The sequence below is a fragment of the Neolamprologus multifasciatus genome, chromosome 3 (genome assembly GCF_963576455.1).
Source record: "Neolamprologus multifasciatus chromosome 3, fNeoMul1.2, whole genome shotgun sequence".
NCBI lineage: Eukaryota > Metazoa > Chordata > Actinopteri > Cichliformes > Cichlidae > Neolamprologus > Neolamprologus multifasciatus.
In genome coordinates, this window is record NC_140441.1 from 32,610,054 (window position 1) to 32,635,577 (window position 25,524).

Sequence of the window (25,524 nt, forward strand, 5' to 3'; positions counted from 1 at the left end):
AATAACAGACTTTTTAGACAGTACTATTTTTGTGACAAGGTGGCAACAGCCAACACCTTTCAATGCTCATATGAATAATACACATTTTTTTCCCGGGAGACCAGGGCTTATATTAATTATTGCTGGCTATGGCTCTCATATTACAGAACCTGCAAGCTATCTGACATGGCAAATTACTGTCTTGAATTGTTAAAGTTGACCCAAACTTGGAGCGAGTAGCTTTTAATATTCCAAACTAACCATCGGCAACCACTGTGCATAGGAAGTTAGCAAAATTATATCTGATGTGCAAACACACATTGGGTGGAAATGTAACCAGTTCATCAAAGGAAGTATATTGTACAGGTGTTACAGTTCTTCTTTTCCTTTAACCCTCAAGATTCTTTTGATTTTGAATCTTGTGTCTTGTAGAAAGCTCAGCCTCAAGGTTCTAGGTTCTCCACAATCATGTTGACTGGTTTGCCAGAAGAAAACTACAAGTACGAGGACGTCACCAGGCTGGTGCAGCATTATTTCCTGGATACTGTACTGTTCTACAACTTGATAGTAATACCTCTGCAGAGGAGGGTAAGGAGTAGCTGCTGCAGACTGATACAAACAGATATTTCATATTTATAGAACTTTGTCATGATCTTTAATCTTTCCTTCTTGAATTGCCTCCAGGCTTTTGTGTTTTTCAGTGACTGGAATGCGTGCTGTGATTTTGTCCAAGATCACATTAAAAATCCAATTTCTGTTGGAGGCCGGGTGCTCGACATCCATTTTGTGTTACAGGACATGCATCCTGGGACCAGTCAGGTATGGAACCTGGGAAAGCTTAACTGATCAACACGATACCATCTTGCTTTTCCCAAGCAAACCCACATTTTGGAATTTTGGATACTATAATTGATCCTACTGAAATGATACTTTGTCACATTTTAATACCAAGATATATATTTTTTTGTTTTATTTTTTATTTAATTTTTTGTTTTTGTTTTTGTTGTCAGAGGCTGAACTTTAATAATCCGTCGATAATTATCAGTAATTGTCAATAAATGCATAATGCACGAATCAGCATTAAATAAGGTTTAATTATGAAACAACATATATTTATTCTTCACCCTTTAGAAATTACTCTGATCACAAGTTTGGTTGTATATTTATGAATTTAAAAACAATATGCGATAACATTTTTCTTTAAATTTTTAACATTTGTCTTTTAATATTTTCACAGGAGACAATGTACAGAACCATGATGAAATGGAGCAATGCTGTAAGTCTCTCGTCACCTGAATAAATCTGTTTTGATGTAAAGCTGCAGTTTTTTGTTTTTCCCACATCTTTCACAACAACTCTTGGTTGTTTTTCAGCACGTTCCAGATTCAGACTCTCTGGAGGAGCGACTGCTGTGTGTGGAGACCACTGAAATGCTGATGCCCCTTGTCACAATGGTCATGGATGTAGTGGCATCCTTTGCTGCTTTTGTCAGATTCCTGCCGCTTGCCAACAGGGTACGATAGTGCAAATAGTAGCATTTATTTTACATTTTAGTGTAGAGCACAGCAATTGTCAGTGTCTGCAGATCTTTTTCTGCTGTGTCCTAAATGTAATTTTCAAAAAGGTAAATCAGTAAAGCTGGTGAAACCTGTGATGTGAACTACATTATAAGGGTGCACAAATGTGACCTAGAACCTCATCATATTTTAATTAATTGTTACACATTTTTGATAGGCAAAAGTATGTAAGCTTAAGGATTATTAGCATCTTATTGAGACCAATTTGAATCCATTTGTTTTGGATAAATTTGAGCAAAGGGTTTTGTGGTACTGAACACCTCTGCAAATGCACCTTTAGGAAATTGTCAGTTTTTTCTGCATAAGAGACCAGCAGTTCTTCTCAACGTAATAATGCTGTGACAGCATGCACAAAATGAAAGATTGTTGAAAGTTCTGATTTTTAATGCTGCAAGAGGACGAACAATGTGTCAACAAAAAACATGATGAGCAAAATAATTTTGCTGCTCTTAAATTTTATTCATCCATTTTAATTCTTAAAGAATTAAAAAATACGGGACTGTCTGCCAAATGTTATGTTCCTACCTACTTTAGCAAAGGCCTGTGTTTGTAATACCTTCCTATTTGGCTAGATACATATATTTTATTCTTGTTTTAATTTTTCCTCCTTTGGTTCTTTCTCTTCTTTTTGTTTATTATTTTTTTTGTTTCTACCTCAGATATACATTGAAATGGCTGAATCCAGTGGTGTAACAAAAGTGTTGGAGAATATCTTCTCAAGAGACTACATAGCTATGAACAAGATTTGGTATGTTTGTTATGGCAAGATAAATACAAATACGGTATTTAAAAGAGTCTATAAGATTGGGCATGTCTTTATTCTTGAATTGACCCATTCCTTTTTTTCTCCTATACAGGAGCAAAGTTGGACGCATTGAATCGTGAGTATTGTTTCCTGTAATTATTCTTTATGTTTTTTGTTTAGGGAGCCGAAACATCTCAGCAGTAGTAATAAATTGTATTCAGTATGATTACTGCTTCATCTCAAAAAAACAAGTCAAATTTAGTTAGAGGCACGTGAGGATGAATCATCAAGTATTCAGTGAACATTTGAGCCACTGTGGGTGGATAACTAAATACCATTAGTTTTTTGTTGGTTGGACAAATGTTTTTAAAAACTACACTGCATTACAATACAACATTACACCAGAAAAGTCTAGTAAAATTTGTTTTTCGTATAATTTGGCACAGTTGGAAGTAGGTTAAATGATTTCTTGATGCATGCTCAATCATCCAGGTATGTCAATCTCCAAAAGTTAATTCTGTTCATCTGAGTGGTATAAAAGTGTTATAAGATTGGGTGACGAAACGTTTCTCCCACTGAAAACGCTACGTCCAGATCAACAGAATCAACTTTTGGAGAGGTTAACTGATTCATTTAATCAGTAATGAAAATTTTAAAAAAAAGTCGCACCTCTTATAAGTTCAGGAATACTAGCTGAGAAATCGGATGTTGCATTTCTTGCTTCACTAATTCATCTTATAGTCAATCATTCTTTGAGAACTAAGCAGCTTTTACTATAATTTTTTTCTTTTTTAAAAATTTCATTTTAATTTCAGTTTGAAGAGCCTCAAAGAGTGTCTACAAGACTTCAGTGAGAACACACCCAACTCTGACCTGGACACTCACTTTGTTGAATTTCACAATTTCACAAGAACTATTCAAGGAAGCAGTACACAGAGCAAGGATAAAGTTAGTGCAAACATTTGCAAAGTTTCTTATTTTTAAAACTGCATTTCAATATAAGATGTAGGATGTTGAAGTTATACAAAGTATTTCAGCAGTGATTATTAAGCCAACCATTTTAGTGATTCAGAGTTTGTTCTTTGCTCTCTTTTCATTGACAGGATGATTTTGTAGATGAAATTGTGTCTTCAGAGCAACATGATGAAAATTTCAGCATGGAGGACTTTGTTGTTATTGATGAAATTGGTGAAGACATAGCAGAAGAAGATGTCAACCGCAAACGTTCTTCTTTATCTAAAAAGATCTCCAGAGAGAAAAGAGAAGGGCGAACCTCAGATGCGTCATCTACCTTAAAACAGACCTTAACAAGGTCCTCAAAAGACTCTAAGAGCTCTGCCTCTTCATTTTCCTCTTTATCTGAGCCGACTGAAACCACTGAGAAAAGCACCTTTTCTTCTAGGGTCAGAAAGACCTGTTCTTCACTGTCGATTCGACTTCCTGCCTCACCTGATCAGAAAACGTATCCTAAGTTCAAATCTCCAGAAGAAACGCTAAATTCCTCATCCTTAAATTGTAAAACCTGTACATCAAAGATGGCATCAACTGTAGCTGTTGAAGCAACAGTAGAGACTGATCTAACCGATTTTAAGGATGACGCAAAAGAGTTGAAGAAAAACAAAAGAGAAGACAGGAAAAAGGATAATGTCAAACATCAAGAGGATGAGGGGGATGATGAAAATTACCAAATCCTTGATTCACTCAATGAGAAAAGTGATAAGCAGATAATTGAAGACAGGAACAAAGATAACGACACGGAAACTGACTCAGCTGGACTTGTGCAAGTACATGGACTGCTTGAGAGAAACTATGAGGTCTGCACAGAGGGCTCCAGTAAAATGGAAACAGATGCTTCTCTCCATATGTTAGAAATTGTTACAGAAGACCAAAGAACTACAGTTGAAGGGGACAGTCATCTGGTCAAAGATGAAGGTTCCACAGTAAATAAGCTGTCTGAGGAAATGACAGGAGATGACAATTCTGATAAAGATTCAGCTGATAAAAATGAAGTGTTGGATTCAAGTGGGAACCAAACTCCAAGGACCAGTGGAGATGGAAGCGGGAAAAAAGAGGAATTGATTTTAGAAGAATCTTTTAAAGTTTCCAAAGATCCTGACGAAATAACTTTAGAAAAGCAGGACAACAGAGGCTCCTCAGTTGGTGACACTAAACAAGAAGGCTTTGAGCTTTTGGATTCAGTTGAGGCTCAGATTGAAATACAAGAAGACAACCAGAAACTGGAAACTCTCAGAGACCAAGTATCTAAATCAAAAACAGAAGCCATAGAAGAACAGGATGATTCATTCCAGGTAATTGATTCTGTGGAAGATGAGCCAGTGACCACAGACACAGAGTTAGAAGCTGACAAGAATGTAAAACGAACAAAGAAAAATGATGAAGCTAAAAGTGTTTATAGATCCCCAAGGAGGAGTCGACCAGAAAACAGAACATCTAAGGGTGAAGAGAAGGGCAAATCATCAAAGAAACAGACCCAGACTGAGAGAAATGACAGCACCGTCAAGAAGGTCAATAAAGCAGCTGAGGAGATGGTCTATGAGATAGTAGATTCTGTTGAAGATAAATCGATTCAGGATGACTCTTCTATAGAAAGTTCTGGTAGACGAAGGTCTGTCAGAAGAAACAATGATAAAAAGACATTAACAGAGCCTTTTAACAAACGTGATGGAAAAGAGGATGCTAAGTATGAGATTTTATACTCCACTGAGAACAAGGCTTCTAGCAGCCCACTAACCATCATGACAAGAACAACCAAAGAAGTCTTGAAAAAAGACAAGATACGAACAAGAAGCAGATCTACACCTGCCAGAGATTCACTGGCACCAAACAAGGAGGAAACTCCAAAGACAAAAGAGAAAGGACCTGTAAAAGAGAGCACGGCAACAAGAAGTCACTTCATAAGAGACCTACATGAAGAGGACGATATTTATAAAATATTGGACTCGGATGATTCTGTTATGCTCACAGAAAAAGCAAAAAGGGGAAGACTAAAGAAAGTAACTATAAAAAGAAATCCACTGAAAGATGATCCGTCTGATAAAGTAGCTGTTGAAGAGGACACATATCAAATTCTTGACTCTGTTGAGGATGAGATGGCCGATGATCAGCTTACCAGAGACCAGAGTACAGAAGAGTCAACTATAGATGATGAAAAAGGCACTCTGCCGTCTGTGTCAGACTGCCAAGATAATCAATCACTGGAGTCCTCAAACCCAGAGGTAAAGTTGCTCTTTTTTTATTTGTAGTGATAATATAAACTTTAATGCAAAATATTTTGCATGTCTTGTTGTAGGCTTTTGTGACTATAGATGAAGCAGGTGATGACGGGGAGGAGAAAGCAACTGAATATGAAGGTGAGAAAAGTTCAAGATTTGCTTACTGCAAACATGATGATGGCACAGGTCTGCTATATTCTGTATTTAAATCCAGACTGCTTTTGCAGGGAAATTTCAAAAACTTCCAGATAAATACTTTGAATAACTGTTAATTATATAAACACTGGGTTATTGTTGACACATTTATTAATAGAAAGTCATAGGCAATTAGCCTATGAAAAGGAAGACTAGATCTTCTTGAAGATCTTACTTTACTTTTGCATTTTAAGTCAGTTTAAAGAATTTCCCAGATATGGTATAAATAAAGTATTGCTTATTCTTATTATTTTTCTTATTGCCATCTGCAATGTGAAAGTAATGGAAGTAAATGAAGAAAAATGAGATTATAGTAAAAGTAACTTGCAATTGAAATTCAGAGAACGTTTTGGGAGCTACGAAACATTTCTGTTTTTAGAGTTAATGTAAGTCAGAAACTTTCTTTCACTATACATAACAGTTTCAGCATAAAGTTAAACATTATGGTCACTGAAAATTAACAATAATTTGTTTACAGAAATAAAATAGTAGTCCCAGAGTAGTACTCTGTGGCACACCTATAGGACAGTGTTTTCTGTTATGAAAATAAAAGGTTTCAGTTTTAATTTGAGTCTTTATTTGATTTCATGCATTAGAGAAGAATGGGAGCTTTGTAACGGTTGATAAACCGTGGGAGATTGCTGAAAAAGAAAAAGTGGTAACAACCAGGACAAGCGGTCAAGCCAAGAAGAGAACAAGACAGACACATGGTAACACACAAACAACTACATCTGTTACATAGTCATGTCAGACCAACATGAAACTAAGTGAATTTATTGTTTTCTCCTGTAGTGAGAAAATCTACTAGATTGAAGCAAGAAAGCACAAAAGATGAGAGAACAGAATCACTGCCTCCCTCTTCACTTGATTCCTTATCACTCTTATCATCCCCGGACCAAGTGGTGTCTGGATTGTCAAGTGAAGGCCAAACAGAGATTTGGAAATTGGAGGAAGCAGATAGACAATCCAGTATGGAAACCACATCTGCTGGGGAGCAGTCCAGCTCTGACTATGCTGATAGCCAGAGACTAGGAGAGGAGAAGCAAGGACAGAGAAAGACCGCCCGTAAAGGTTCAAGGAACTGTTTTCGCTCACAATTCACACAGAGCTGATTTTAAATGCATCGTTCTAAAAATCAATTTTGAAGTGGATAAAATTATAAAGTTGCAGCTTTCCTGGTTGCCAGTATTTTTTTCTGTCATAATCAGAAGATTTGAAACAACTGAAATTTGTCATTTTTGTTTGGAAAAAAAAGTTAATACTTCAGTGTTACAGTACAAAGCAATTTTTTTTTAATTAATACCTTTGAATTAGTTTCTGCAATAGCTGCAAAATAATTTCTTGACAGGTTTAAAGGATTTGTTGACAGTTTTTTTTTTCTTCTTCTTCTTCAGCTTTTGGGAAACAAAGAAGTGATCTTGTCGAACCTGAAGCAAAGCGATCTCCCTCTCAGTCTCCTTGTGTCACTGATAACTTGGACCTGCCGCCTTTTAACCCCAGCATCCCGCTTGGTGAGAAACAAACACAAATAATAAATAAAATCTGTTTAGTTCCAGAGATTTACTCAGTTATTTTTTTGTAACGTTCTGTTCCTTTTTCTGTTCCTTATCAGGTCAAGAGCATGTTGTCCCTAAAACGGGGTATTTATGTAGCCTGTGCTCAGTTTTCTACGTAGCTGAGAGCACAGCCAAAGACCTACACTGTAGAAGCCAGAGACACTACAATAACCTGCAGGTATGCAAAAACACATACACAAAACTGAATGGATAAAAAGATGTTTTGCTTCCCTTTTATAACCTTTTTTTTTTTTTTCCAGAAACATTACCAGACACTTGTACAAACAGCTTCAAGAACATCAACAAGAAAGTCTCAAGACTCCTCTTCGGTCTAATTGTTAATGAGTGGTTATTTAGCCCATGCTTAAATATGGCCGCTATCTCCTTTGACAGCTAGATTTTTGTTTATTTTGAGAAATAAAGGGCAAAATGATAAGAAGCCAAAGCTGTCAAGTAGGTAAATTGCGGAGTGACATCTTTGATTTGTTGGCACGACGCTGCAGTTCTGACTGTTTACTTCAGATGTTCTTCTTTAGGCGCCTCAGTGTATAACAGTGTCGACAGTTTGACCATGAAGGATTTAGAGTTTACAATCAGTGAATGCCAAAAAAAATATTTCTGTTCCTAGTCTCGGGAAAACCTGGAAATAACACAGGCCTTAAACTTCTTCAAGCCATTTTGAATTTAACAGTAGATAATTGTCTATGGTAAATAACCTTGCCTATGTTTAAAACCATATTGTCATAAAAATATGGTTGCGTGCGTGTGTGTGTCTATGGCCAGGAACCATGTATTCTAAATGAAAGTAGGCCTACTTAAGAAAATAATAAGATAGATATTTTTTTTACACTCTGGCTCAGCAAAATCTGATTATTATGCTGCACATGCTGATGAGAGACCAATGGACGAATGAGTGTTCAAAAGTTATTTTGGATTTATTTACAATGCTATACGTACAGTGTAAATATGAGTGCATTTAATAAAGATGTTTTCAGATGTGAGGAGGCCTCAGGGTTGACCCAGGACACGCTAGAGAGATTACATGCCTAGGGTGGCTGGTTCTGTTTCTATGCCAGTTATTTATATTTGGTCAAAAATAATTCTGATTGCTTTCATTGTATGACTATACCAGTAATAATAATTAGTATTAATTACAGACACTGTTATCTTTTAAATAATCATTTGGATTACAGTTTGAGCAAAGGCTCAAGCATATGTTACAAAATATGAAAATTATTTATGTTTGTAACATTAATAGCTATAGTAATCTGCCGTAAAAGGTTGATAGAGCTGTGCTACATTGACCCCGGAGGTCAATTTTTTTTTTTCCTTCAGATGACATTAATGATATGTCATAATGTGATTTAAGAAAAAATACATTTTGCCAGTATTGTAATTTTTGCTGTTAAGATTGCTTCTTACAGTAAATTAATCTTGGGGTCCATTTTTGTTAACTTTGTAATGTCTCTTAACTTGTTCAAAAGTGTTTGCGAAAAATAAAAATTATTTGGGTTACACAATAATTAACATATAACAATAAGAAACAATAATTAACATGTCACTCATGTCAGTGCAGTGTTCTTCGCTTATGTTAGGCATGCAAGATTTATGAAGGAGACTTGGAGAGATGATTCCAGAGAGAGGGTCAGCAGTTCAACACCCCACACGTGTGAGTGTGAGTGAGTGAGCATGTGGGAAGAGAGAGTGTGTCTGTGTGTGTGGGGGGGAGGATGTTCTGTCAGAGTTCACTGTTAGATGATTTCTGAGCAGACTGGCTGGGTAATCTCAAGTTTTCCACTTTTCGAGTATCATTTTGTCATATTTGTGCTGGAAGAGGGAGCCATGTTGGAGATACTTTACAGCTTTGAATATCATTAAGCCACCAGGCTGCGGTCTCCCACTGAGGAAGTGGTGAGTAAACAAATGCATTTCAATTCCACGTGAGGATTCACATTTTGTGTTATGATACGGGTTGCGATGGGAGCCACGGCCTTCATCCATCTGCCTTGTAGACTGCAACTTTTTAGACTGTGATTGTAGTGTGTAGAAAAAAAGTATAGCATTTATTTGCATAAATGGGCTAAATACCTAATGGAAAACTTACAGAAATTATTATTTCTATTGGAGTAACAGAAATAATAAATAAATATTTATGTTAAGTGTGTCTTTAGAAAAAGTTGGAATGTAGTTTTTGTTCTGAGATTTACTCAGGTGTTTCAAATGTAACAGAATGAAAATGCACTTGCACACTGAACAATAAAATGTTATTATTTTTTTTCCATGTATTCATCTGGTTATTGGAGCACAGAGTAAGCTCTTCAGAATGACCTCATATGACAAAAGTAACTTTACCTTATTTGTTCATGCTTGACTCAATAAGTGACAGATTTGTGACTATCAAGAGGATAAAAAAAGGTAGCATAATTATGGTCAGTGGAATATGTGCAGGTGTAGTTATTTATTTATTGGGGTATTTATTTTATTTAATTATTTACTTAAGTATTTTTGAGACTAAAAGAAAAATATTCTAAATGCCAGGAAAGAAAACAGCTTTTTAATCTGACTTTCTTTGACTGTTTAGGGCCTAATTCTCTAATGTGTGTGTGTAAAATGTTCATTACACAAAACAGCACTCATGAACAGTAACTGCCACATTCTTGGATTCATGTGTGTATGTTAGTTAATCACTAAATGGAAATTTAGTGACTTATCTGCAAACAAGGAACTACGTTTACTTCGAGGTGTTAGATATATCCAATAAAACTTTATTAATCCCTCAGCTGGGTTCCTCTGGGAAATTCTGTTTCCAGTAGCACAGCTCCAACAGAAGCTGCAAAAGGATGTAAGAATAGAAATATACCATATATATAAATACAAAGTATATAATAGCGATAAATAGGAATAGGAATACCAGGGAAATGCACATTTCAACTATTTTGAGTCTATTACACCGTTGAATATAGAAAAAATGTTGCGCAGTGAAAAGGGCACTACAAATGAGTTGTTTCTGTCCTCCTTTGTCCTCCTGTTCCCCCTCTCTCTCCCCTCCAGCAAGAAGTTAAATAGTTTGATGGTGTGTGGGACAAAGGAGTTTTTAAATCTGTTTGTCCTTGACTTTGGGAGAAGCAACCTGTCACTGAACAGACTCCTCTGGTTGTTTATGATCGTGTGCAGAGGGTGCCCAGCATTGTCCATAATTTCCAATTTTTCTCTGCCACTATCACCAGAGTGTCCAGCTTCATGCTGACCACAGAGCCAGTCTTCCTGATTAGTTTTTGCAGCCTGGATGAGTCCTCCTTTGCTGTGCTGCTCCCCCAGAACACCGCCACATGTAACAGTACTCCAGCAACCATCGACTGGTAAAAAATCCTCAGGAGCTTCCTGCAGATGTTAAAAGACCTCAGCCACCTGAGGAAATACAGTCTGCTTTGGCCTTTTTTGCACAGGTGCTGCGTGTTGCATGAGCAGTCCAGTTGTCCACCCGCAGCCCGAGGTACTTGTACATGTTGACCACCTCCACCTCCTCTCCCTCTATCTAAACCGGCAGTGGACATGGTCTGGACCTGGACAGGGCCGGATTGTATTAAAAGGCACTGGAAAAGTCAAGAAACGGGACCCTGACCGTGCCTTTTCCCTTGTCCAGGTGTGAGTGGGCTCTGTGTAGGAGGTACAGGATGGCATCGCCCTTCTCCGACATCCACCTTGTAGGCGAACTGTAGTGGATCCTGGGCATGTTGTACCTGTGGTCGAAGGAGGTTGAGGAAGAGCCGCTCTAGAGACTTCATAAGATGTGATGTCAGTGCCACCGGTCAGAAGTCAGCTCATTGGGCCGGTTCTTTTTGGGGACCAGGACAATGCAAGATGTCTTCCAGAGGGTGGGCGCTATCCCCAGTCGTTGGCTGAGGTTAAAGACTCATTGTAGTGGCTCCCCAAGTTCAGCAGCACACCCCTTTAGCAGGACACACCTTGTCTTGGCCTGCTGCCTTCCTGGGGCAAAGCTTCCTCAGTTGTCTCCTTACCTGGTCAGCTGTTACACTGGGAGTGGATTGAAAGGAGGGGAAGGGGGTGTCATGATGTTGAGAGAGAGGTTGGAGGAGGGGGGGAATCGAGGGGGATAGGAGAGTGGGGAGAGGGCTGTGTAAAGGTGAGGGTGGGGGGGGGGGGGGTTGTGGGCTGGTCTAACCTGTTGAAGAGGTTGTTGAGTTCCTTAGCCTTCTCCCCACACACACACACACACACACACACACACACACACACACACACACACACACACACACACACACACACACACACACACCCGCGCTTCCCTCAGGCAGCGTTTCACCTCCCGGAGTGCTGCTTTCAGCTCCTCCTTCACTTTGCTTCTGAAGGCCCTCTTCTTCATGTTGAGGACAAATTTGACTTCCTGTGTTACCCACAGTTTGTTATTAGGATAACACTGTACTGTATTAGCAGGGGCAACCACGTCCACACAAAAGGTGAGTAAGTCCGTCAGACAGTGTGTCGCCCCCTCTATGTCCTCACTATGTGGGCTCAGAAGCACATCCCAGTCTGTGGTGTCATAGCAGTCTCTCAGAGCATCCTCCTTTTCTGGGGTTCATCTCCTAATGGAGCGTGTTGTGACAGGCTGCCTTTGGATGAGGGGTATGTACTGTGACTAAGTGGACCAGGTTGTGGTCTGACTTCCCTAGTGGGGGAAGGGGGTGGCTTTGTATGCATCTCTCACATTAGCATACATTAGGTCAATTGTCCTGTTGCTCCATGTGGGACAATTCACAAACTGGTGAAAAGCATTCAGAGTAAAATCCAGTGTGGCATGAAGATGTTCTAAGAGAAGACTGCTGCTAAAAGAAAAAAGCAGGATGTTTTATTTCCTCAGAGGGAGCAATGATTTTTTTCAAAAAAGGATGCCAGTGAGTGCCAGTTAGCATGCAACTCAGGACAAAATAAGTGGTTGTGTCAGAAACTGGACCTGAAGACCAAATTGCAAATACCCAGAGTCGAATCAGTATTTTCATGATATTACAGCTGATAAAGGCATCACTGATGACCAAATTAATTTAAACAAACATTTCATTAGAGAATGAAATGTTTGTTTAAAAAACCACATTGGCTGCATTTTTAGGTAAAGAGCTGCAAAAAACATTGTTGTTTGCAAAACTCAGTAACTTTTTTGAAGAAGTAACTATATAATTAATTGCCCAACATTGGTCATTATATGGTGTATTTTGCAGACAGAAAGTTACAGGACTCTCTCCCAGACCACAGACACATAATACAAGTCAGAGCTTTATTTAAAAAAGAAAAAAAAAGAAAGTGTTTTCAAAATTGGAGTTCAAGTTATTTTTACTTCCAATAGTGTTAACATACTACACAGGTCATGAACAAGATTTTTTTACATTTTTATTGTAAGTGGGCTAAAGCAGTTAATTAAAAGTAGTCTAACAGAAATGTAAATGCTGTAACTTTATTATTTTAATAAACCATGTAACTTGGATGGATTCGACGCTGGAGTGACCACAGTACACACGTCTAATGTCGTTCACAGTGGTCCACGAGATTGCTCAGGGAGTTTGTGTGTTTGCTCAGACACATGAAAAATTAGAGGGAACATTGGTCACCCACTAATTGCTCTAATGCTGGGCTTACACTGTGTGATTTTTGGCCCATTTTGAGCCGATTTTTGAGTTGTGCGACCGTTTTGGCGATCGGCCCGATTTTGGCCTTCTAATGTCACATAACTTTTCCGACATGTGGCCAACAGTAATGTTTTAATGTTCTTCATTATTAAACATTTGCACATAAATAAGTGACATAATATTCAGTACTTAAAGTTTACTCTTTGGGCACCCCTCATCTGCTGTTTTTTTCCGGCAAAATTATCCACACCCACTGCCGCGCTATGCATTCTGGGATATGTTGGGCCACGAAGTCTACACTGCCACGTCCTTGAAATTCAGGGAAATGAAGGAAGCATTTCGAGCAGCCTTCGAATTGGGACACCCCTCGTCGTGTCGCTGTGACGTAATCGGCCTTAAAATGCGGCCTTTAAGGCTGCAGACCCTGAATTGGGATACAGCCATAGTCTATTCCTTGTCCACACATAAACACAAAAAAAGGAGTTTTAAAAGATCTCAGTTTTCGGTGATTCGAAACGCCGTTCACGTGTGGACGAAACAGTTGCGTTTTCAAAAATACCCGTGTAGGTGCAGACGTAGTGTAAAAGAGTTAGTAGTTTATTTTATTACTACCTGTAATTTATTGCAGATTACTCCTATTTGCTTAATTGTTTACTAAATGTTTGAGGTGTGAAATAAACCGCAATGGAGCAAAATATGGCTGTGTGTGGTTGGAGGATGTGTTTGTGCGTGAGCGCGTGCACGCGCGAGAAAGGGGGGGGGGGGGGCGGACATTTTTCTTGTAAAACAAAGGGGGGCCCAGCAAAAAAAGTTTGGGAACCACTGCTCTAAGCGATAGATTTGTGTGGAGAAAGCCAGATTTGAAGTTTATGCTTTTATTTTGAAGGGAGGTCTTATAAAGCGGAAGTCCGTTCCGCCTGCACGAGACGTCACACTAAACTGGGACAGTTTTTATTTGGACCCAAGATAAGAAAGCGGAGTACAACACAGACGCAATCAAAGCTGTTGGCTACGCATTTATTACGAACGGTATGTAACGGGAGCTCTTACTAAACACAGAGCGACATGTTTTTAATCTCAGTGGATGTGTGTACGCCGTTAGTCGTTTCAGGCTTAGCTAGAAGCTAACATCAGTTAAGCTAGTAAAAGCAGCCTGTAAAAATTGCAGCAGCTACTGTTTGGAGAAACAGTTGGATAGCCGTGCTGCCATGTTTCATGCAGAGGAGTGTGAGCTTGGGATAATACTCTTAGCATCCATATGAAAAAGATCTGTTTGTATCATAAATGCTGCAAAATGTAGGCCGCATGTGCATGTTCTCTTAGATGGTATACAGTTATACAGTTTAAAAACACTTTTCTGATATAAACTTTGTTAAAAAAAACATAAGAAGAGACTTGTATAGATATACATATGTATATGAGTGTGTATACCTGTGTACAGGCAAAGCAAAGGCCTAATTGCAAACAGGGGGATTCCCAGGATTTTTAAAATGGGGTGGCACAGACCTCCCCTAAACCTAACCCACCCACAAGATATAGATAAGATAAAAAGAGCATGACAAGGTTTTAGTAATAAAAAATAATTTGTTAGGTTTAATTGTTTAAAAAAGCACCTGGTCAGGTTTTGATAACCAAAATAGCAAGTGATGTACAGATAGCAATTTTCTCTTTATCATTATGATCATCATTTTAAAGTGATTTTTTTTAATTCATTTATTTATTTATTTATTTATTTTTACTGAGAACTGTAGTTGACAGGATATTTGACAGGGAGAATCAACTTTTCTTTAATGCAAAAAAATTTCATAGTGCAGTATGGAAATCTGATCACTTATTTTGCTAAGTTACAGGGTCCTATCTCCCTGTGCACTGCTAAAAGAAAGAGATACAGATATTTAAATGAAGATTAGCTTGTGTACACCCACTTTTTACCACACATTTTGAAACAAATTTACTCCACTTTCCAGCATGTTTAAAGCATTAGCAGATCAGGGCATTTACCCTTCTCCATAATTTTCTTTCCAACTACTTTGGCTTGTTACTTGATATGTTATTACACATCTATGTAGGTGTGTGGAAAGATTGAGCAGTAGAAATTAATGAGTAATTACTCTGTAACTTATCATTTTAACATATAACCTTTCTCTTACTAGTCACCTTGGCCAATGTGTGATGTAGAGGAATAAGAGTATAGCTTGAAGAAACTTTAATTAACTCCTATTTAACATGTTAGCAATGATATTCTGCACTGAGAAGAGTCATGAAGGCAGATCCATTAGCGCTTACTGGATTTGATAACACAGGCAAGTTCCGCATGTAAGTTAACAGACTTTTTACATTTTACTTTTTACAACTGTAATCTAAAGGTCTGATTCAACTTACTTTTGGCTCAGTAATATTCTTTCATCTGTAACGTAGATGTATTGCAAAGACTTCTCAGAGTAGTCCCTGCACATAAGTTCAATCATTTACATATAGAGAGTTGTTTTTCAAAGCAAATACATGTAATTTAATTTCAAAAATGGATAAATATCATGAAAATTTAATTCAGATGAAAAATAAATAAAGGGAGAGGTGGTGTAGTTGGAGAGACAATGCTGTCTGTTATTGAGTTGGGCTGTAGTTACGTGGATTTGTATGCCTCAGCACACCTGGACCACCATGGGCCACCAAACCCGAGCTCAAGCTAACAGCTAAAAAACGCCACTGAGCGATCCAGAGAGAAAAGCAGCTGCAGGCAGCCTTTAGCTCCTAGGTCAGCTGCAGATACTGTGTTTTACTTCTTCTTGATTTGGAAAACAGACTAAAGTGCTACATTTTGAAAAACTGAATTGAAACATGATGTACATAGTGCTGAGTTATGCAGAACTGAATTTTAGAAGACACAACGAGTAGGAATGGGTTAATATTTTGTTTAATTATTAAACCAAGAACTTGTTAGGAAATATGGCTTTTTGAAAAGGTCACTTAGATGCAGCTTTGTGAATCTATAGTTTACATTTTGAGTAAAGGTATTATTTTGTCCAATGAAAAAGTTTGTTTGGACACAGTTTAATTTTTTTATTTTCGGCAGCAGGAAGCTGGATTGAGTCTGTGGGCTGTATTTCACTCTCTGTGCTCTAGTTTCAAGTTATTGACTTGAGGCACTTTTAGTCTAGAGTTGTATTTCCTGCATTTCTAAGAATCATTTTATTTAATTTTAGAAGTTTTGCATGGTGTGTAGCATACGAGCACAAAATGTTAAGATGTTAAATACCTGCTAGATAATATCTGGTAATGTTATTTTGTAGCTTTTGTACTACTAGTATTATTGCTGTTGTTTTTGTTTGTTTGTTGTTGTTGTTTTTTACTGCTCCTGTAACATCTTGTGAAATTGTTCAAGTCCTCTATCTTGTAGGCTGTCTGGAAGCATTTTTGTTCTATTCCAGACACACACATTCATTTTTATTTATTTATTTTTAACCATTTTTAATATTCCCATTCAAATATATAATTTTTCATGAAGCTGGTAATCTCATCTCTCATCGAATGGATACTGGGACAATTTCCTGCACACAAACTTCACAGAGAGGAAGGAGATGGACATGTTTTACCACACCACAAAGTAAAGCTGGATTTACGGTCTGTCCGTACTGCATGTCAGATACCAGATTGGTTTGGCTTTCTCAGGCTGCAAGACAAGGTCATCTGATGAAAATATGTGGACTGACTGAAGATGAGCCAAAAGCATGTTTTTTTTTTTCTTGCTAACCTTAATATTTTCTTTGTTTTTATTTAAAAATTTTTTGCATTACCACTTGGATTGCCTACCAGATCAACAAGGAGTGTATTGTTTGTTTTTCTTTGAGAAGTAATGTCTGGATAGAATTTTTATTGAAGATATACTTTTGCAATCTTTTTGGATAATACAGTCAAAGGTTGGGTAATATTTTAAAATTTTCTAAATGGCATCAGCATTTAAATACCTCAATGTTGATACACAACTTAGATTATAAGTGTACATACATTCATGGACAGAAATGTCAAATCAATATCACGCTGTCAGTAATTTATGAGAAATGTAATTTTTTTCTGGGGCTGAATGGCTGCATAACGTATATCTTTCATAGTAAAACAGTCAAGAATTTGGTGCCAAATATTTTGTTTATATTTGGGGTTTTCTGAAATGTGACAGTATACCTGCTTACATTTTAGTAGCAGTGAAAGTTTGAAAAATTCTGAACTTGTCAAGGCCAAGGTTATGATTGTGTCAGAAAGGTTTGGTTCACAGCACTCATTGGTAGAAGCTAATACACAGTAAAATGGGGAATTCTCAGGACATCACTGGAGATCTGAAGAGGATTATAGAAGTACACAAGTGGGAAATGTGTCTGAGCCCTTTCTAAACCATTGCAGATTCTGGCATCATCAGATGGAATGGAATAGAATAGATTCAATTATATAAGTCATTGGGAACTGTACATACTTTGTTAAGATTTGAAAAAGACCCGAAGGACACCATAAAAAGTTGGTTTGAAGAGTCAAAAACCACCAAAGCACAGCTCTGCCATGGATTGGGAGCTGACAGAAGATCATTGCTGAGCAAGTTTTGCATCACCATTGACCGAGAGGCTGCCTCTGAAGAGAAAAACCACTGCAACAAAATCAATACTTTTAAAATCAGTTAATGTTGACAACCTACCAAAAGGACAAAGTAGACTTTGAGAGATTGTTTTTATGAACAAGCATTGAGCTGTTGCTGCCAGTGAAGCTGGTACATCGAATTAGAGTGGATATAATAATGAAAGAAACAGACTACTGAAGAATTCTTTAGCAACTCCCCAAACCATTGTGCAAAGTTTCGACAAAATCAGATATGTCAATAGGGCTAGTTTTGGAACAGGCTAGCTACTAAGCTTTTGGAATGGCCTTTTCAAAGTCCTGAGATTCAGCTGATAACAGAAATTATGTGGACTATACTTGAAAGTCAGATTTTTGCCAGGGAAGAAATTATTTCAAACAAAGTGTTAAAATTTGCAAACAGACTGATCCTACAAAAGCATAGGTGTTCTGAATGTACATGTAAGAAAACCTTATATGAATTCAATTTTGCGCACAGATTATTTTTTTTTTAACTCTTAAAAATGTACGTTGCACAGTCATTCTGCCCCAAAAAAGCTCAGTTCAAATTATTCAGTGATTTATAATGATGTTCTCTAAAGTACAAATTGGTTTTTAAATTTTTGTAGTCAATCTGCTGGTGCAGGGAAATAAATGAGTTTGCCTGCATTTTTTTTTTCTATTTTCTGACCTTGTTTTCTCTTTTTATCTGACCTTTTGATGTTTGCTTCCTCTGTTTATTTCTAGTAGTAAAGATCCTGATATTGTAATGATAAATTTATATTTGGCAGGAAGCAACAGAGCGAACAAATCCAGACAAGACCTTCCAGATGGATTTCACCCATTCAGGAAGCTGAAGCCCACACCAGTTCAAAAACTTTTTTTTTTTAAATTTCTCAGTTTTGCAATTGCTATTGAAGATTTCCCTTCTCCCGCACCCAGGATCACCATCAAACCACATACTTGAAGTTCTCTAAAGGATCTCTCTACACACAAGACTTCATGATTATGGTTGCCTGACTGAATGGTCACTTTGCATTTTGCACGAGCTCCACATTGACAATGACCTCCAGCATACCTACTTTGTAAAAAACCAAAAGAAAACAACCAAACACCCATTCCATTGACTGCTGTGGCCATCCTTGACTTTCTGAACCATGTCCCATCCCCTTCATAACCCCTATAATTTTGGGATAGAAAGTTCTGCGCAGTGTCGAAATGCGCTTAGCTCTTCTGGAGCATCCTCTGGAACTTCTGACACTACGTTGGGAACAGTTCCTTCACTGCGTGCTTTTCCAGTGAGCTACAAACCCCCACAGAGTAGTTCTATTTTAGATGGAGGCATGAAGAGATCTACAGAAATGTATCTTGGTCAAGCCAGGACAGAGATGAGACAGCAGCCTGTTAACCAGGCCCCTTGCTTTACCGGAACTCAAGAAGACAAGTTTATTTCTTCAACTGTAACGGTTGCCTCCAGTCCAGTGTGCTCAGCAACTCATAGACACTCTGATTTTAAAAGTGGGACTTGCTCCTTGGACTGGTCAACCTATAAGAAAGCCACTGAAAATGATTCTTCTAGATTTTTTTCATCATCTACTTCACTGAGCTTTCAAGGCAGTGGTGAAAGACAACAGGATATGCAGTCCATTCCAGGCTTAGGTGATTCTGACTATCGAATGCAAGACAAACCTGTGCTCCCTACTGATTCCAGTTACCCAAAGTACTCTTCACAAGAAGCTTCTAACATCCTTTTACGTTTTGGACTTGAAAAAGATGACTTGGAATATCTGATCTCCTACCCTGAAGACCAGATAACCCCTGGCAATCTGCCTTTTATCTTAAGGCAAATCCGCATGAAGAAGGCTGAGAATGTTAAACCTATTGTTCATTCAAAAGCCTGTCCTGAACCTCAGCCCACCCCCAGCATGACCGTAATGGACAGGTTCAGAAGGGAAGGGATGCAACAGGGCGAATTGGCACAGATTATCAAACCAAGTAAAGTGATTGACTATGGACATACTAGCAAATACGCTGGAGGGTTTGGCAGTGATATAGGAAAGAGCAGTGAAAGTAGAGCTAACAGTAGTGAGAGTGGCAGTATGTTGCTTATGGACACTTGTGATGGTGACAGTTGCAATAGAGAACCACTGCAAGAAGGTACGGCAGAGGTGAAAACAAGCACCTTGGTTTCTTCTCATGACCATCGGGGTACTGTTTCCACTAAGAGTTCAATGCAGAGCTATGAGTCTCCTCCAAGCAGGAATCTAACTCAACGATTGCTGACTCAGCCACACCAGGCATCTCAAGAAATCATCAGCTCTTTCTCTCTGCCAAAGAAAGACACAGACTTAAGACTTCTCAAATTCAAACCAGTTCCTTTGAAAGAACCAGAGCCAGATTGCCATTTGGCATTAAAAATCAAACCACCTCTCAGTCATATTGCTCGTGGTGTGCATCCTGATCAACCTGGGCTTGTGCTCCAAGCGCCAAAGGTTGCTAAGCCCATAAACAATCAGAAGATGCACCAAAGGCAGATGCAGCAGGAGCTAAAGAAACAGGCGCAGAAGCAGCAGCAGCAGCAGCAGGACCAGAAGCAGCAGCAGCAGGACCAGAAGCAACCACCAGTGCAGATGGGACAATGCCAGTCTGCAAAACCAGCTACTCCCCTAGCACCTCAGATAATTCCTAAACCAGTGAACTTCGTTTATATGCCGCTGCCACTTTCCAGCAAGCAGTGTCGTGCAGACAGGGAGCTATCAAAGGTTCTGCCAGCGTTGGCCATGATGCAAGACTATGCTGCAGCCACACCACAAACCTTTCCACATACCTGTTCTCTGTGTTTGCAAAAATGTACTGGTATGAAGGTGAGTGGAAGACTGTACTCTCTTCTGTCTCCATTTAGAACATTACAGGTATTTATTTCTGTCTGTCATTTTGGTTAATTTTAAAAAGAACCAAAAAACCAACATTAATTTGTGAAACAACCTCCTTGCTTCCAAACTTTACGACTGCATTTTTAAAGCTTTTTTAAATGTAAATTTCTGTAGCATATTCTTCTGATCTGTTATTTAAGTCTTTCCACCTTGGACACATACTAGAAATAAGACTTATGAAGTAAATAATTTCTGTCATATTTCAGTCTAGAAGAAAATGACTGGGTGTGCATCAGTCTGCTCATATAGCTTACTAGAGCTGCCTCTTGAAAAAACTGGAACATTTTCTAATGGTTCTCAAACAACATCTTTATTCATATATGTTGACATGTCAAAACATGTCACTTAGGGCACAAGGGAGATTGCCAGATGTTGTATTTATGGGGAAAATAGTTAAGATTGGATTATCCGAGCTGCGTTAGTCTCTGAAAGTAATTCATAGTTATCCTTTTTCTAATTTAATTTAACAATAATGGCAAATTGGAAGTTTCTGCCCAACAAAAAGAAAACGATAAGTGAAGATGAAGAGTCTGCAAATCTGAGGAACATGAGCATCAGAAAGATGACTTTTCCCCCTAATTCATATTTAGTTTACAGCCATCCACTTTAGAACAGTTACTGTCTTTAGAAGAGTAGCAGTCATCTTGCAGTGAAAGTCATTGGTTGAGATTGTGAAGCAAAATTAAGATGTTCTATAGTATGCTGCAAAAGTCTTGAGCCCCTTGCATTTCCTTTCCAAGGATCCAGAGATGCAATTGTTATTGCAAATAGTATTGAGCAATAGTTCTCCAGGCTTTATGAAGGACTTTCAAAGATTGTCTTTGGACATTGGCTGCTTTTTCACTCATTTCATTCCAGTTCTTGTACCAAACAATTTTCAGAGGAATGTTTTTTGTTTGTTTGTTAAACCAGTTAACACTGATCTATGAATGATTCAACCAATAAAAAAAAATCCAGCAAGCCCACAGGTTGAACCTCTAGTGTGTCTACACAAAACCGATAACTAGGCAACTAATTCTTTTTAAATTGTATTTTTATGCACTTTGTCAGCTTGTTGCAGTAATACATTTTTAGTTAAATCTATGTAAATTGCCAAAGATAACACTTTCTGACCACTGCAGAAAGTGTAGTGGTTTTGCACCAAAAAGATGATTCCAAAAGAGCTATCAGCCAAAACCTTAGCATGTGTCCTTAAAATATTTTGAGGAAGCTGGACAAGTGCAAGAAAAGAGAAGTGACAGTGTTGAAAAACTATTTAAAGCAGATAAACAGTACCTGAAAGTCATGTCCTTCAGAGACAGGGAAAAAAAGACCTGCAACATGCATGTGGCCCTTCAGTTGAACAATCTCCTGTTCACTGAAGCCTCATCATGGTCTCAGTGGAAGGGCGGCTGTCAAGAACCTTTTTTAATAACATCTGGTGGTCAGAGGGCCCGGTGGCGCCAGTGTCCGGCAGCCTCGCCTCTGTCAGTGCGCCCCGGGGTGGCTGTGGCTACAATGTAGCTTGCCATCAACAGTGTGTGAATGGGTGAATGACTGAATGTAGTGTAAAGCGCTTTGGGGTCCTTAGGGACTAAGTAAAGCGCTATACAAATGCAGGCCATTTAAAAATTTACCATTCCAAATATTGGTATCCAGATGTTATTAAAAACTCTGTCTTGCCCTCATAAAGTTTATTTCTATATTGCTTGCAGACTTTCAGTGAGTCATTGTAGTTACTTCCTGTTTTAGTATAAATAAACAAGGGGTTCAAGACTTTGGCATACTACTGCGCTATAAAATGAAAATCCCTAATGCAAGACCTTTAGAAAAGGGGGGATGGGTCTTCTTCTTTGACTGCCCAAACACCAATTACAGGTGTGGTTTTTTTTTTTTTTTTGTTTTTTTTTTTTTTTTTTTCTCCCCTCCATCCAGACCTGACCTCTGCTGAAATGACGTCACACCTCCGGACTCATTTTTATTGACACATTCACACATAGGACAGAAGAGACCTATGTTGCAGAATCAAGAGTCCTGCAAGACTTTTTACATTTCTGTATTTGTTTTGTTTTGTTACTAAATCCATGACTGTGGTCTTCCATGCCATCCTATTTGGTGTTGTTTATAAATATGCTAAATTATTCAATCTTTAAGGATTTTGTCTTTATAGATTTATCATACTTGTATGTACATTTATTGCTTTCCACTATGGCTTATGAACAGTCAGCTGATGTCCAAACTTTGAAAGAAGTCTAAAGGCTGCTGTGAGTGTTAAGTACATTGGTTGTCAGATGGTTAGAAAAAATGTCACCCGAGCGGTTGTGGTTAATAATACTTTTGCTATGACAATGAGGCCTATCTAAAATGTTTGTTCTGACTACTAGGAATGGCTCCTTCACCAGAATACCAGCTTTCACCTTGACAACTGCAAACTTCTTCGGAAACGGTCAGTCTTTTCTTCTTTTAACTTTCTCTTTAACTGGGGATGTCTGAACACGTTTTGGCCTAACGTTTCAGTGGATTACTGAACAGAATGAGTGGTTGTAACGTTATAAAGTCTTTCGTAGCATTGTTCCTGATGCCTTGGAGTTAGTTGTTTAGATGGGTAGTATATCCTCTATAGCAGTGGTCCCCAACCTTTTTTGCACCACAGACCGGTTTATGCCGACAATATTTTCACGGACCGGCCTTTAAGGTGTCGCGGATAAATACAACAAAATAAAACAAGTACCAGTACCGAAAAAAAAAGATTTATTCATAACACACGTGAAAAGACCCAGGAAAACAGAGTTAACGATAAAAATGACAACAAAATAACGCTAAAAACCCTGAAAATCATACATTTCACATCCGAGCCTCAACTCTCGTGGCCCGGGGGTTGGGGACTGCTGCTCTATAGCTTGTTGAAGAGGTAATCAAAATCAGTTTTAAAAATTGTAAGGTGAGCTACTTTTCTCAAGCAACATTGTTAATAGGGTTGATCTGCCAGGGTTAATCGGTCCCTCGAGAAATCATACTTTTAAGATTGATTTGTAGTTGCAGAAATCTACATTTTTAAAACATTTGCTGTTTAATAGATTTTTGATTTCCCTTATATTGTTTTTTTTTTTTTTTGACAGATATCCACAGTGGGATGGTAAAGTACTGACATACCAAAGGTAAAAGTCTTTGTCTTTTGGGAAATTAAAAGTACAGCAGCTTTGCAGGGGTTTGTTTGTTTGTTTGTTTTTTACAGTTATTTATAGTTCTTTTTGTTTTTTTTTGTTTTTTTTTAAACCTCTGTTGCTCTTATTAGTGCTTCAAATACAGGAAAGAAGTCCTCGTCCTCCACCTCTGGCAAAACTTCCCAGCATCTTCATCAGAAAACCAGGCGTGAGAGTCATTCCCGTTCTCGCTCACACAGCCCACGTCGCCGCCTTGGTTTGGATGGCAGAAGGCCTAAACATGGAAGCTATTTATGCTCTCGCTCAAAGAGCCCTCACCATCACTACAGCTCTGGGGAGAGAAGAGAGAAACTCAGTAGTGGATCACAATCGCCAAACAGCTCCAGACGTGCTCGCAGGTCCGATTTAAAAAAAATAAATAAATAAATAAAAGATTTCCATTCCAGTGAGTTGTATCATGGCATCAGTGTTAGGTTTGACCTTTTTATCCTTACTGGATTTATAATAGAAATATTTCTTTGAGGTATTTCATTGGCAGTTTTGAAAATGTCCTTATTGAAAGGATTGAAAAGGGTCAAGAGCAGCAAAAAGGCATGTTGGACACAGTTCATGCCACAAATGTTCCACCCAAACCTAAAGCTTCAGAAAATAAGCCTGATGAGACCTTCAAGACTCCCAAAAGTGATACAAATGTTCAAGAATCTGCAGTTATGCTGGAAGACAGAGCAAGAAATGTGTCTGCTTCTGAAATGAAGCAGCAGACAGAATTAGCCAAAGCTGAGACAAAAGAGGCCAGTCATACTGAACCACTTTTTGAAAAAAACGTTTGATTCATACTTTCTAGGTCCCGGTCTCGTTCCTTCTCCCCACGGAAGGACTATCTTGCCTCCTTGCGTTATCAATCACATTCAAGGAGCCGTGAAAGACTATCCTCACCGAGAAGGAGAGATTGGAAACAGTTACTACAAAAGAGGAGTGATGAAAGACGATTGCTGACAAGGAGACAAGATGATAAGCGTTTGCCGCTGAGCAGAAGTCATAAGAGCTCATCATCAGAAAAGAGGCCTCAACAAAAGAAGTTGGACAGCAGTACAAAAAGACTTGCTAAACAGCTGCTGGAAAACACAGGTTTGGCAGTGTGCACATACATATAACTTAAAATATACTCATAATTAATAAATTTCTCCCACTTCCAAATGTATGTTTTGTCAAACATGAACAAATTCAGTATACTGCTGTGGAGTATAGTGAAAATGTTGTATGTATGGTATGTATGGTATGTAATGTATGTATGTGATCCATAGCGACAACGTAAAGCACTATACAAATACAGGCCATTTACCATTTTACTTTAAAAAATAAGTAACCACTCAAATTACAGAAACTTCACCTATCTCTGTGGGGTTTTTTTTGTGTTTTTAATTTTTTTTGTTATATAAAACGCCCCAACTGACAGGATAACCTTCTCCGTTTAGACATATGAACCACCAAAGTGTGACTCTTTTTCCATCTTTGTCCTTCTAGGTCTCCACTCTTTGTCAAAAAAGTCTGACCTGGAGGCCATAGCTGAAACAATCGCTCCTGTCATACTGGCTGAGCTAGCCAAGATGAAGTCACCATTAACATCATTATCATCCTCTGCTTCTACATCATCCTCCTCCTCCGCAAAGAAGGCGAAGACCACCAAGTCATCTGAAAGTAAACCTGGACTTCATAAGAGTGAAGCAAGTACCTCTTCAAAGCCTAAGGTTGGTATGTTTGCCAAATGTTAAGGAGTGCTAAGTAATATAGTTCCTTCTTTCATCCTCAACTTTTGGGTCTAAGGCACTGAGAAAATGTTTTGATCTGTGATAAAGGGAAAAGAAAGAAACAATTAAAAGAAGAGTTTTCCTTATGACTAACAGGACTCGTCGACAGACAAGGAT

The 25,524-nt window shown here is 38.3% G+C and overlaps 2 protein-coding genes across 12 annotated transcripts in view; both read left to right on the forward strand.

The window, feature by feature from the left end:
* The window catches only part of LOC146522620 (uncharacterized), a 33,705-nt gene extending 22,350 nt beyond the window's left edge, over nt 1-11,355 (forward strand). For 4 of the 6 annotated variants that reach the window (XM_085153469.1, XM_085153467.1, XM_085153472.1 and 1 more), the window contains 14 exons: nt 412-567; nt 664-798; nt 1,217-1,255; nt 1,353-1,493; nt 2,216-2,304; nt 2,414-2,437; nt 3,117-3,249; nt 3,405-5,537; nt 5,612-5,672; nt 6,326-6,439; nt 6,522-6,800; nt 7,124-7,240; nt 7,342-7,463; nt 7,546-9,562. In XM_085153469.1, the coding sequence (XP_085009595.1) occupies nt 412-567; nt 664-798; nt 1,217-1,255; nt 1,353-1,493; nt 2,216-2,304; nt 2,414-2,437; nt 3,117-3,249; nt 3,405-5,537; nt 5,612-5,672; nt 6,326-6,439; nt 6,522-6,800; nt 7,124-7,240; nt 7,342-7,463; nt 7,546-7,620 (3,618 nt within the window). In that variant the 3' untranslated portion in view covers nt 7,621-9,562. Of the gene's footprint in view, nt 1-411; nt 568-663; nt 799-1,216; nt 1,256-1,352; nt 1,494-2,215; nt 2,305-2,413; nt 2,438-3,116; nt 3,250-3,404; nt 5,538-5,611; nt 5,673-6,325; nt 6,440-6,521; nt 6,801-7,123; nt 7,241-7,341; nt 7,464-7,545; nt 9,563-10,512 lie in introns of those variants that run through there. The other 2 variants (XR_014872994.1, XM_085153471.1) reach the window with 2 other exon arrangements.
* A 2,465-nt stretch (nt 11,356-13,820) lies between these two features.
* The window catches only part of LOC146522621 (uncharacterized), a 37,655-nt gene continuing 25,951 nt past the window's right edge, over nt 13,821-25,524 (forward strand). For all 6 annotated transcript variants that reach the window (XM_085153458.1, XM_085153459.1, XM_085153462.1 and 3 more), the window contains exons 1-7: nt 13,821-13,953; nt 18,315-20,387; nt 22,820-22,881; nt 23,555-23,593; nt 23,731-23,997; nt 24,444-24,727; nt 25,124-25,347. In XM_085153458.1, the coding sequence (XP_085009584.1) occupies nt 18,681-20,387; nt 22,820-22,881; nt 23,555-23,593; nt 23,731-23,997; nt 24,444-24,727; nt 25,124-25,347 (2,583 nt within the window). In that variant the 5' untranslated portion in view covers nt 13,821-13,953; nt 18,315-18,680. The remainder of the gene's footprint in view (nt 13,954-18,314; nt 20,388-22,819; nt 22,882-23,554; nt 23,594-23,730; nt 23,998-24,443; nt 24,728-25,123; nt 25,348-25,524) is intronic.